This window comes from Cottoperca gobio, chromosome 15, assembly GCF_900634415.1.
Source record: "Cottoperca gobio chromosome 15, fCotGob3.1, whole genome shotgun sequence".
In the NCBI taxonomy this organism is placed as follows: domain Eukaryota; kingdom Metazoa; phylum Chordata; class Actinopteri; order Perciformes; family Bovichtidae; genus Cottoperca; species Cottoperca gobio.
In genome coordinates this window covers 243,310-255,361 of record NC_041369.1, presented here as the reverse complement: position 1 = coordinate 255,361, position 12,052 = coordinate 243,310, and the positions used below count along the sequence as shown (strand labels likewise).

The following is a 12,052-nucleotide window of genomic DNA, read 5'->3' as shown; positions in this document are numbered from 1 at the left end:
TCTCCTCAGCTTGTGATTTATACAGACAATATAATGAAAGTTGAGTCCAGCTCAGCACAGCCCTCACGGCTGTTTAGCCACTAAAACTGCCAAGGTTGTGTCACGGTCAAATGACTACCAAAAGTTCATTGACCTTATGACATTTTGTGAGGCGCTTAACCGTTTAGCATCAGTAGCATCAATTTGTGCTCATTCACATCATGAGGGTCCTCAAGCCTTCAGTTACAAGTGGCATCCCTGCAGCTCTTTGATCAGCTGAGCACAACCGCACATAATTAAAATATGCAGATCGTTTTTCTTTCTTCCTTAAAAAAAAAAAAGACATGTCCCCTTGTTGAAAGCTGTGCTCTCTAAAAGGCCATGTCCCAAACACTGGGCCGTCGAAAAAAATCATTTATGGTTGGCTTTCCAGCTGAACTCTCATGGCTAAAAGGAAATGAAGAGGTTGGGTTGAGGGTTACGGGGAGTGGAGGGGACGTTTGGGGGTTGCGGTGGGGGTGTTTCAAGGGAGCTATGGAAGGGAGGGGGGTCTTCCCTTTTGATCTTTTTAGGGCAGCAAAAAGAGAGGGGGTCTCTGCCGGAGCTGGCAAACACATTTAGCTGGTAATTGTTCAGATCAGACTGACAATCAGTCTTGGAAATGCATGGACAAACAAAAGTTTACAGCTCCAATTGGAAAAGTCAACAGTTCTCGCATAAGGCCTACACATAAACAATGAAACTGCAGAGCTGGAGCTTCACTTTGATCAGTTGTTTGCATTTCAATTATCCTGCCTGGTTGGACTGGTGGCTTTTGTTAGCACTGCTGAATGGGGGCTTGGATTTAATGGGCTGCCTGTCATTTTTGATAGAGAATCTATCCACCTTATTGCTTCTGTACTCAGTACATCTGAACATCCTCAGACATGCTCAGTACAGTACAGTATGAAATCACTGCTGACCGTCTCTCAGCAGATACATTGCTCTCGAATAACACTTACAGAAAGACTAATCCAAGTTAAATCAAATATTTAAGTTTTTGTACATTTTCCAGTTTTACTGTTAGTTTCAAATGTATCATTGCTAGTAATATCAAATAGTTTCACACAATAAAATGTATAAGGTGGTTCATCGACATAATTCCCCTATATGAGAGGCAAACCCAACAGAAAGGGAGAAAGAAAAGGAAAACAAACTAAATCAGTAAACGAGGGATAAAGGAGAGCAAACTATTTTGAAATTGAATCTACTGAAATTTAAATAGCAGAGCTAATAAAATTGTAATCTTTTACTTAAATAAAATCTGTATTTATGTGGTTTGAGTTGTCTGAAAGGGTTTTTAGGATTCAAGTGTCCAATATTCAAAAACTTATTTAAGTTACTGATTCAGTTGGTCATATTCTGATCCAAACATATAGGTTAAACTGATAAAATTCAGAAACCAAAATTCTAACTTTTACAACTGATCAGCCAAGGACATCCAACAAAAACCTGTTCAATATTTTAAAGTGAATATGTGTAGTCTTTATTTATCTGGACACCACTCCATTATCTGTAAATGTCTCATTCACTTCTGAAGCAGACTTTAAATGACTTGTTTACTTAGAGATAATTATATCTTGATACTCGTAATCCATCATAATCCTTTTATTTCTGAAGGGGCAACAGTGGTTCCAAATGTACTGAAACTTTGGAGGTATCTCCCTACCTGATAAGCAAATCATATTTCTGACAAAGGTCCGAAGAGAAGTTCAGATTACTGTTGCTTAATGACTCTCACACCAGTTACAGTTCATAGAAGTCAGCCCAGAAGGTCTGCTCCCTGTGAATACCCTCATTTTACTGAATGTTTCTGAGCATGTACAAGTGTCTGGAGGTTCTAAGTGCTTTCTGATGGGGGCAGCTTCTGTGTCGACTTGTTTCATTCGAGGCTGCTTAGGGAGGCAGGGTCATGTTCTCTGGTCACCCCTGCTATTCTACGGCCTCCACAGGGGGGGTCAAGGGAGGGGGGGGGTTAAATTGCTCCCTAAGCAAATGAAGAAGGTAGCTCTGTTTGTTTATCTGGGGTTAAGAATGATGGTTGCGGCTCAATAAAGATGGATGAAAGCAATGTTACCCCCGTTTTTCGGCACTGGAATTGCTTCACATTTGCACAGCAGCATTGGTATATGGCAACACAGAAGGTGTGATTTTTCCCACAAGCCAGTTCACTGAGGTTCCTGAGCGTCACTCTGACTTTACAGACACTGGAGGCAGTGGTGGGGGCTGTAATGGAGAGGGCAGACTAGGGCCCTAATTGAATCAATTTACACAAAGTCTACTGGCCTTCAAGAAGCTCCACTACAACACCATATACTGGAGTCATCTGCAAAACCATACTCTTTTTAAAACTATAAAACTGCATCCTATCGATACTGTTCTATTGCCATCAGGTTACATCATTGAGTTATCACACAGCACTGGCTTTGATTGTCTGTGTGCTTCTATGGGAAGTCCTAAGGGACAGATCCCTCTGTTAATCCAATGTGGAAGGAGTTAAACAGATTAATGTCAAGTTCTTTCAGAGGTTCGGATTAACTAGTGGAGGAACTCGTCCACAAGTGCAGGGTCACAAAAGGTTTTCATCATGACAAAGATCATTTATTGGATTTCCATGATGACAGATGAGCTACGAAGACAAGCATGCTGTATACAGGGCTGTGATTTAGTCTGTTGTCATAGTCCTTATTGAAAGTTTTCCAAATAGAAAGCACATGAAAATAAGAAAATTAAAAAAGGCATTAAATTAAAGGGAAAACTAAACAAAAACAAAATATTGAAAATTTATCGGCTGAAGATCTAGGCGGTAGATCTCAGCTTACCTACCATTTTCACATATTATATACTAAAAGGTAACACTTTCATTACTGGGTTCACAGGAAACAATGGAACAAAATGTTACATACAAAATAACAATCATATCTCAGTTTAATATAAATTCACCACCTTATTATTAAACATATTTTTAAATGTGTTACGTGACCAACACATTCTTATTTAATTCCACAAGTTAACCCCTTTGACAGATTTACATCTACTCTTTTCATTTGTTCTTACGCTTGTTTTTGTTTAACATACCTATTCCCCTCAAATTATACCGACTCTCAATGTCAAACAACCTCTGAAGACAGTTTTATACAATATCTGTGCATTTTAGTTTTTACATTATTTATATGTTATTAACATAATTTATGATAAACGATCAAGCTCAGAAATGAATTTTCACACACTCTTTCAATTTTAACAAAATTTAACTTATTATTTTTTATAAAAATGCATCATATCGTCATATCAGAGATAAATGACACTAACTGGACCAATGCATGTAATGCAATATCAGACCTATACACTGGCAAATAACTGTCCTTTTCACAGACGCACACGCACACACACACACACACACACACACACACACACACACACACACACACACACACACACACACACACACACACACACACACACACACACACACAGTGCCTGGTGGGACTGTCCAATAAGATTAAAGCTGGGGTGTCAAAAGGTGGGAGAGGAAAGAACAGCAGTGGAGATACTAAGAGTTACAGAACCTGATGGAAGCTAAAGCCTAAAACAAACACGGTGGTATCATCCCCACCACAGCAAAGCACTCTGACACTGACATGCTGCTATCTGCTAGAATGGGAGGTGGAGTGACCTTGTTATCCATGTTGGGATCAGACTAAGAATACCCTCCCTGTTAGCTTTTCCTGGTCAGGTTTCATATGGGGAGAAAGCAAATGCCACAGTGTTTCCTTTCCACTCATTTAAGAGCTTCTGGTGTAAGAAGCACCAGAAAAGTTCTAATGTCAAAGCAAATTAACAGATGAGTTAAGCAATGGGTTGTGAAACCCTGCAATCCATATGCTATGAAATGTTTCAGGAGATGTTTCAGGAGTCCTGCACACTCTTTCAGCTCCAAGAGCCCCAGAGCTCATCACATTAGACGCAATGAGGCCTTTGTCTAAATCAGGGTCATAGACTGGATTCATTAATGCAAGGCCCACACAGTGGTGCTGGGAAAGGCCTCTATGTTAAAGGGCCGTGGTAATGCTTACACTTTTTCTCATTCACTTTGGCTCAATTCTTGAATGAGAATTATTTTTTTTTTTTTGTCAATTTGTTGTTCACAACAAATTTTAATTTTTCATTAATTCAAGCAAATTGCACGTGTTTTGGCCCATGTGTGCAAAAGAGTAAGTGCAATTCTAGTCAAGTCTACAATGTGCAAATAATCACCTGTACATGGCTTGCTGATCCAAAGTGATGAATTGATTCTCACTGAAATTGTCTTCACAACTTCTAAACATTCTTTCATCGTTTGAGCCATCACATGCTAAATGATCCATTCAACTATCAAAATCTGTCAGACATACATATATATTCCATACATATCTCGGACATGGTGTTACGTACTGGGAGGAGGAACAAGCTTTTTTCATTGTTGCAAGTTCTTTCTTTTTTTTTCAAACCTATGAAGACTCTAATTACCAGGCTATACTGCAAATGCTTGTGTGGACATAAGAGAATGACAGGGCTGGAGAGCTGACTACATACAACTGACTAACAAACAAGCTGTATTTGGCTGGGGAGGGATGTTGGCCTTATTTGGTGTATTTAGGCTTGTACACAGATCTCCCGGCTTCACCTTTAGGTAGAAAAAATGTCTAAGATGGTCTATATTGATATATCAAACAGCATTGCACCAACACTACATTCTCCATGTTATGAATAGATGTTTTGGTAATAGTTTTTTAACTGTTTATGTTTTAGTTCCATTTCATTACTTACCTACATGTATAATAAAGTAGTATACATTAGGAATTAATGCATGACTCAGAGCTTTTCTGTACTTCATTCATCATTTATTACAAGTTCAACATTTTGGGAAACACACTCAATTGCTTTCTTTTTGAGAGTGAAATGTTGTCTTGTCATCACAGTTAAATTGGCAGGTCTGGCAGCACATGCCTGTACAGAGAGATAAAACAGCCCTATGTTGCTCATCAAGAAATAGTCCAGAAATTGTATTATAATTTAAAGTTCATACTTTAAATACTTAATGAATTTAATGGATACCTCCCTTTCAGCTTTTCCAAACAGGTTTGAACCTGAAAAAACAGATGACAACTAGAGCAGCAAGTGCACAAAGGACGTACACACACACACACACACACACACACACACACACACACACACACACACACACACACACACACACACACACACACACACACACACACACACACAGACACAGACACAGACACACACACAGAATGAATGATATGTGCACATTAATGAAGAGGACATAGCATTAAACATGCTGTATTCAATACACCTGGCTCATATAGAGGAGGATGTCAGTGTCAGAAGACTGTCTCTGCATAGCGTTGTGTATCTTTGATATCCCTTGCACATACATATGATAAACTGTATTTAATGCTCGGGTTCTGCACACACATTATTAAGCTAAGAGCACAAAATAAGTTGTTCGTTGTTTAATTCCCCTTCAACATTTTATCAGACTAACACAGTAATATGCAGAGGAGGCTGCTCAGCAGGCCCCTCGGCATCTTCTCACAGTTTCACAAATGGGCCCACTGCAAGCATGTACCAAACAAGAGTTTAATATCAGTATTTTAATGTACATTTATTACACATTTTAAATAAATATTCCATCCTTAAAATTATTTTACACATCCTCAAATAAAAATATATTTATATATGTATAAAAACAGACATTCAGGGGGCAACAGAAACACAGAGGGTGAGGGGCACATCAACATTACAGTCACAACAGGAAACCTGTGATTATCAAATGTAGCTGCCACCTTGTGCCATCACTGTGAGAGAAGATAGCGATGACCGGTCCGGATGCACACGTGGTGCTCCTGGCAGTGCGTCAATCAGGCCTTCGGGTGTCCTTGAGCAGCAGGGAGAGTCCAACCACAGACTCCACGGGTCAAATGCAATACAAGATCAACACAACGCTCTCTAACATGGCCCCATAAGTCGGACCGTTAGTTGTGTGCATCTAAAAACTAAGTCTGGAGTACAAAAATAAATTTCTCACGTTTTTGTCTATGCACAGCTTTTTTTTGGAATTGGACAAAAATAGAAAACAACCTACATATTGAGATATAGTAATGCTCAGTATAAAATGAGGAGAGCAGAGGAGTCTTTCTGTCAGTCTATCACATCCTCTTCCTCTCCGTCTTTTCTGTTTTCCCTCTTCAGCGCTCCGAGTAGCGCGTGCGTTTAGTCCTTTGGTTGAACGGGTAGTGGATGAAGTCGAACGGGCGGTGGTGGCTCGTGAGGGCGGGCTGCGTCCCCTTCGGCAGCCTCTTCATGAAGTGGACCTCGCGCTGGTGTTGGCGCGTCCGCGAACCTTTCCGGGGCCGCCCGCGGCGCGTGAAGGCCATGTACCAGCTTTCATAGCGCGCGTTCCTCAGAGCAGTGTAGTTGTTCTCCAGCACGATCTCTGTGAAGATACAGTCCCGACCCTGCCCGTTCTTCTGCACAAACACACAAACACAGTCAGTGTTCAGAGGAGATTCACAGATGGGGAAAAATCACATGTATAAAGGCGCACACACACACACACACACACACACACACACACACACACACACACACACACACACACACACACACACAGCCCTCCCTCATACATACAGCATATGCTATAGTCATTACAGATCAGAGAGGGCGGGATGACAGTAAGAGATGACCTTAACCAGCCCCCCCCCCCCCCCCCCCCCCCCCCCCCCCCATGTCACTTCATCACCGCTGGTTTAAACTCCTCCTGCATTTGTGATTTGTGGCTACATGTAACAGAGCAGATCTGCTTGAATTGAAAAGACAATCAGCAGATCCGTAAACACACCTCTGCAGTCCTCTACAGGGCAGCTCAGGTTGGTGATGTCATCAAGTGAGGACATGAAACACCCTCCATCATTAAGTGAGGACATGAAACACCCTCTGTCAGTGATCAAATGTACAGTAAGGTCAGCATTAACTGAGCCTGGAAACACACTGAGCCTACTGTAACAAGAAATGTGTTAAAAATAGTCATGATAAAGCCAAAAGAGACACACACACACACACACACACACACACACACACACACACACACACACACACACACACACACACACATACTAGGGCTGGGGCAGGCTGTGACTGGGCTGGCAGCTTGTGGCAGATGGTGTGCGAGGCAGGGTGCTGGTGGGTGGAGGGGAGTGTGTGTGCGTGTGTGCGTGTGTGTGAGTGTGCAAAGAGGCTGGCAGCTCTGTTTATTAGCCATCACAGTGAGATAGCCTCAGCCTGAACACACACCTCCACACGCACATAACAACAAATACACATCCGTGACACATAACTAAGCCCTAACCTTAAACTAACTTTCACATAATAAAACTATCACTCGCCTCTAAACATTCATTTCAGTTAGTTACTGTAGTTTTTATCAAACAAAGGAAATGGTTAATTAATTTAGGACTAATAGTAGAATTACCTGGATTAGGGTTTGGCTACACTTGTTAATATGCGTTAGTATGATCAAAGATTATAGAGAAATATATAATATTACTAACGTTATTGTTCAAAATCATGAACTCATGAATGGGTAATATTTTGGAACTATTTTAGGTGAGGAATCATGAATTAATTAGCTGTGCAGTGATATCTAAGTGTACACAGTGGGAAACAAATTATGTTAATATGCTACATTTGCTGTAAACACACACCTCCTACGCATCGCTGCAGATCATTATAAGTTACTTTTGAGAGCTTCTACAACATATTTGTTCACTTTTCACAAAATGTAGTCAAACAGAGATAATGACTTACTAAAGACTATTGGAGGATTTAGATTTGCCCTGAGGTTTCCCTTTACAACACAGAAGTAAATGAGAGTGACTCTCATTCCTCTAGTTGCCTCTGCTTCAGCTGCTTGAGATCCACTTTTGTCCTCACCTTGCCGATGAGCTTCCCCCTCTTATTCATGCAGATGTAGAAGCCCGTCTCAGCTCCCTTGATGCGCACTCGGCTCCCAAAGGTGTCCGTTTCCACAACGAGTTTAGCTAAATAAATCAAACAAAAAGACTTGGTTAGCAACTAGCTGGGAGCAGGATGGCCGGGAAAAGGTTAACATGCCTTTCTGGTGCCTGTCTGAAACATCCTTAAAACATTAAGAACTGAATAAATAACTTAACAGTGCACATGCATGTGTGCAGGGACATAAAAGCATTGAGAACACACACAGAAATGCTTGAGTGTGTTTCCAAGCATGCATACTCCTCACACACACACACACACACACATGCACACGCACACACACACACACACACACACACACACACACACACACACACACACACACACACACACACACGCACACACACACACACACACACACGTGGAGAACCTGTGGGACCATTCCTGGGGATTTATGCAAGCTGAAATCCTAGCAAAATGATAAAACCACGTGTCTCTTGATTCTTGAAAGCTGAAGAGGCGATCCTGGCAGGCCCATCAAGATTTCTTTTTCAATTAAATCTGCATTGACCTCACACATAAAGCTCCACATTTATCTCTCTATCCCTCTGATAGCAGCTGACCTTTTATAAATACCATTTTAATCCTCATTGTCTCATAAAAATGGTTCCATGGTGTCGGCCACAGAGTTACTGAGGTCACCCACTGACTAACCTCTACACATCTGTGGTTACACACACACATCCCGCAACAACTCCATTGGACCTCCCTGTGTAGCAGTTTACTCTGAATACAACTAAATTGAAGGCCAGAATGGCTGCAAAGCTCAATGAGGCCCGTTTGGTTGAGGGGGAATGCAGGAAATGTTCAGAAGGTAGAAGTAAGATGACTTCTAATGTCTCTTCCAGACCTGCGGGACCTCTGGGGATCACATCCAGCAACATCTACAAGCAGTGGACAGTGTGTGTTCGCTGCAACACACACACACACACACACACACACACACACACACACACACACACACACACACACGCACACGCACATGCACGCACACAATAGTCAGATGCGTGGATACAGCGAGGGAATTTCACTTTTCTCTGGGAATGCCAGACTCTCCAAACAAAATAGAAATGAGCAAATCTTTAAATAACTGAAAGAAAATCAACTATTTCTGAAATATGCTGATTCGCATTCAAAATATATTATCTCATTGTACTTGCTGATTGGCACCTTTTTATGAAAGAAATGCAAACCGTCTAATTAAATATGTGAATTTGAAAGTAAATAGTTATTTAAGCTCATTTTCATATTTCTGATATGTTGCTCTTTAAATGCTTCAGGATCTACTCTGACATCAGAATATCGGCCTTGAACCATGTTAGGAAAAACTACTGGGATCATTTTAATCGCAAAGCAAAAAAGAAATGTACATGTACAAAATGAATCCTGCAAACTGCGAAAAAAAATTTAAAATAAAATTTGAGTATAAATTTGCTGGCCAACGGCAAAATGTAATCAACCCCGAGCCTGAAATGTCTACGTGCGTGCAGGTCAGGAGCGAAAGATAAAATAAATACAGATTATGCTTTGCATTGGGGCAACATTTTAAAACCTTAACTTGATTTAACTATAACATAATATTAGAACTAAACGAACAAAAATGAAAAATAAATCAAAGTGATCAATTTTAACGTGTAAAGAGATATTTCTTGAGGAGCTGTGTCTTCTCTTACCGTGCACATCTCCATCGTCTGCCATGGCGTTGATCTTCTTGTTGGGCAGGACCTGCACGTGCTTGCCGCTGGTCCGGCTGTACAGCTGGTAGATCCGGATCAACCTGCGGCTCACGCGGTCCGTCACTTTGCTCTGCTCGCTTACATGCTGCGTGAAATTAGGCGGGGACTGATTGGTTACCTGTCAGAAATTAGACGTCATCACAGTCATCAGTATGTATACATTTGTCTTATTCATTTGTTCCTTATATGTTTTACTGACATTAAACATATAATCTAAATGAATGTAAGAGTGTCGGAGATGACTGAAGAGGGGACGATGTTTGTTTCCCCCCCGAGTGACAAGTGTAACAAGTTCCAGGAGGCTGCTGCCAAATATACTGAACCGCTTCCAGAGCAGAGGCTGTGATTACAGGCTGTGCGTCCACAGCGCAGAGCAACATTAACTTTATACAAAGTCTGGATGTGGATTGCTCTTTCACTCGGATGTCCGCTGTGGTGGAATGACTGCCACTGACGGAAACATTGGCCCTGTTACTTTGAACCCCACGACATTTTTCACAAGACTCGCAAACATTTCCCTCTGCCGCTCTGCCCCGTCTGTGCCCGCGCGTCCTGTGCCAGGGCCGGTATGTTCATCAGCAACCTGCCAGCAGGCCGCGCGTCCCGCTGCCCGGCGCACCGTGGGAGCCATCCAATATTGTTGTATCACATAATGTGGTGATGATCCCTCACCTATCCTCACAAGCTTTGATCCCCATATGCTTTGGAGATTTCTGAAGCTTATCATTATTTTCGCGCTCCAATAAAAAGGAAGATTCTAAAACATGAATATGAAAATATATGAAGACAGTAACATACCTGAGCATAGTAGCACAATGCAAATAAGTGTAGACACCTGCAAAGAAAAAGAATAACATGCATAAAGTTACTTCGGAACATTAACGGTGCGTAAAGACTGGAAGTGAGGAAGAAGAGGCACTCACAGATAGCTGAGTCTGGATGGGAGGGCTCGCATGTTGGATGGAGGTGAAAAGCTCTTCCAGTAAATTATCACCAGGATCCTTTCAGAGCGGCACAGTCCAGCTGATCTTTACAAATCAAACTATCAAGACCAAAGATTTCACCGAAATCCACGGAAAGGTCAGAGGTGCTGACAGAGAGGCTCATGCGTGCACAGCGGGCACATCCCTCATCAAATAAATGTCCATAACACACTCAGCCGAGGAGCAGTGATCAATGTGTTTCTGTCTCAAGGCTCTGCATAGTCTAAGAGCACTTGCAGAAGCTGAGTTATAAATTGAAGTTTTTGTGAAGCCGTACGGTTTTTTTGATCCGGGCTGTCAGACAATTCCTCGGTTTGTAATCCCGTGCTCCTCTGCGGCCTTCAGGTGTGTGTGTTCCCGTTGTAGAGCAGACAGACTGGGTGCTCTCGCTGTGGCTCGATGCTACTGCTCCGCTGGGTTGTGGCAGGACTGCAGGCTCCTCTCTCTGTTCCCATCCCACACCGCTCCACTGTCAAGCCTCCACACCCCCGGTTAAAGCTGGCAGGCTGATCTGCTAAGAACAAGCCCCCTTTTCTACAGAACAAAAGCGGACAGCCCCAGTCCCGCTGTCCCCTCCCTCCCCCGGATTTAAAACATCTCTACCTGAGGAGCGCTCCACACTGGGCAGGGGGAGAAGGAGGCAAGGAGGAGCCTGCTGCCCCGCGCACTACAGCACAAGTCTGTAAAAAGAGTAAGATGATGAGTCAGGATGGTGCACAGTGGAGTTAGTGATGGCCTCCTCCCTCTCTCTCTCCTCACTGCAGCGTTGTGTATTGACGGAGCAAAGTGTGAGACATATTAAAAGGATTACAGGCGATTAGCGTTTTTAACCCCCCACCCCACTTCATTTGATAAAGAGAAAGGTTTAAGTGAAGTGCAGTGACAAACAGGCTTTTAAAGACTTATTCAGGAGTGAATGTGTGGAAAGCAAAGCTGAAACATTCATGGAGAAGAAGCAGACATTCACACCTCACAGCTCAGTCACATGCAATAGGCAAACATTTTTTTAATAGAACAGATGCAAACCTTTGATATAGAAGAGCCGATCATCAGTTAGACTTTATTGATTGATTGTGCCCATTAATTACACTGCTCAGTATCGGTCACAGCAGGGACACAGAAACCCAGCAAGGTGTGATTAATAAACATCATTTAAGGTGTCATTACATGAGCTGACTGCTCTGTTTGTGGTGTAAAGTGTAAAGTCTGCACAGCTAACATGATTACTCACTGACCTGG

General features: G+C 42.2%; 1 protein-coding gene across 1 annotated transcript; it reads right to left on the bottom strand.

Annotated features, from left to right (window-relative positions):
* Positions 1–6,135: 6,135 nt before the first annotated feature.
* fgf8a (fibroblast growth factor 8a) lies at positions 6,136–11,205 on the bottom strand. Its single transcript, XM_029449980.1, has 5 exons — positions 10,754–11,205; positions 10,629–10,665; positions 9,768–9,948; positions 8,014–8,120; positions 6,136–6,551 (listed from the first exon to the last, which is right to left on the bottom strand). Exons 1-5 carry the CDS (start codon positions 10,783–10,785, stop codon positions 6,270–6,272), a joined length of 639 nt encoding a protein of 212 aa, XP_029305840.1. The 5' UTR covers positions 10,786–11,205; the 3' UTR covers positions 6,136–6,269.
* Positions 11,206–12,052: the final 847 nt, after the last annotated feature.

What these genes read in the sequence shown, in the direction of transcription:
- fgf8a (XM_029449980.1), bottom strand. Translation starts at nt 10,785, where the DNA reads ATGCGAGCCCTCCCATCCAGACTCAGCTATCT. An exon ending in CATTGTGCTACTATGCTCAG is followed by an intron (nt 9,949 to 10,628) that starts GTATGTTACTGT and finishes AATTTCTGACAG; the next exon opens with GTAACCAATCAGTCCCCGCC. An exon ending in AGACGATGGAGATGTGCACG is followed by an intron (nt 8,121 to 9,767) that starts GTAAGAGAAGAC and finishes TGATTTATTTAG; the next exon opens with CTAAACTCGTTGTGGAAACG.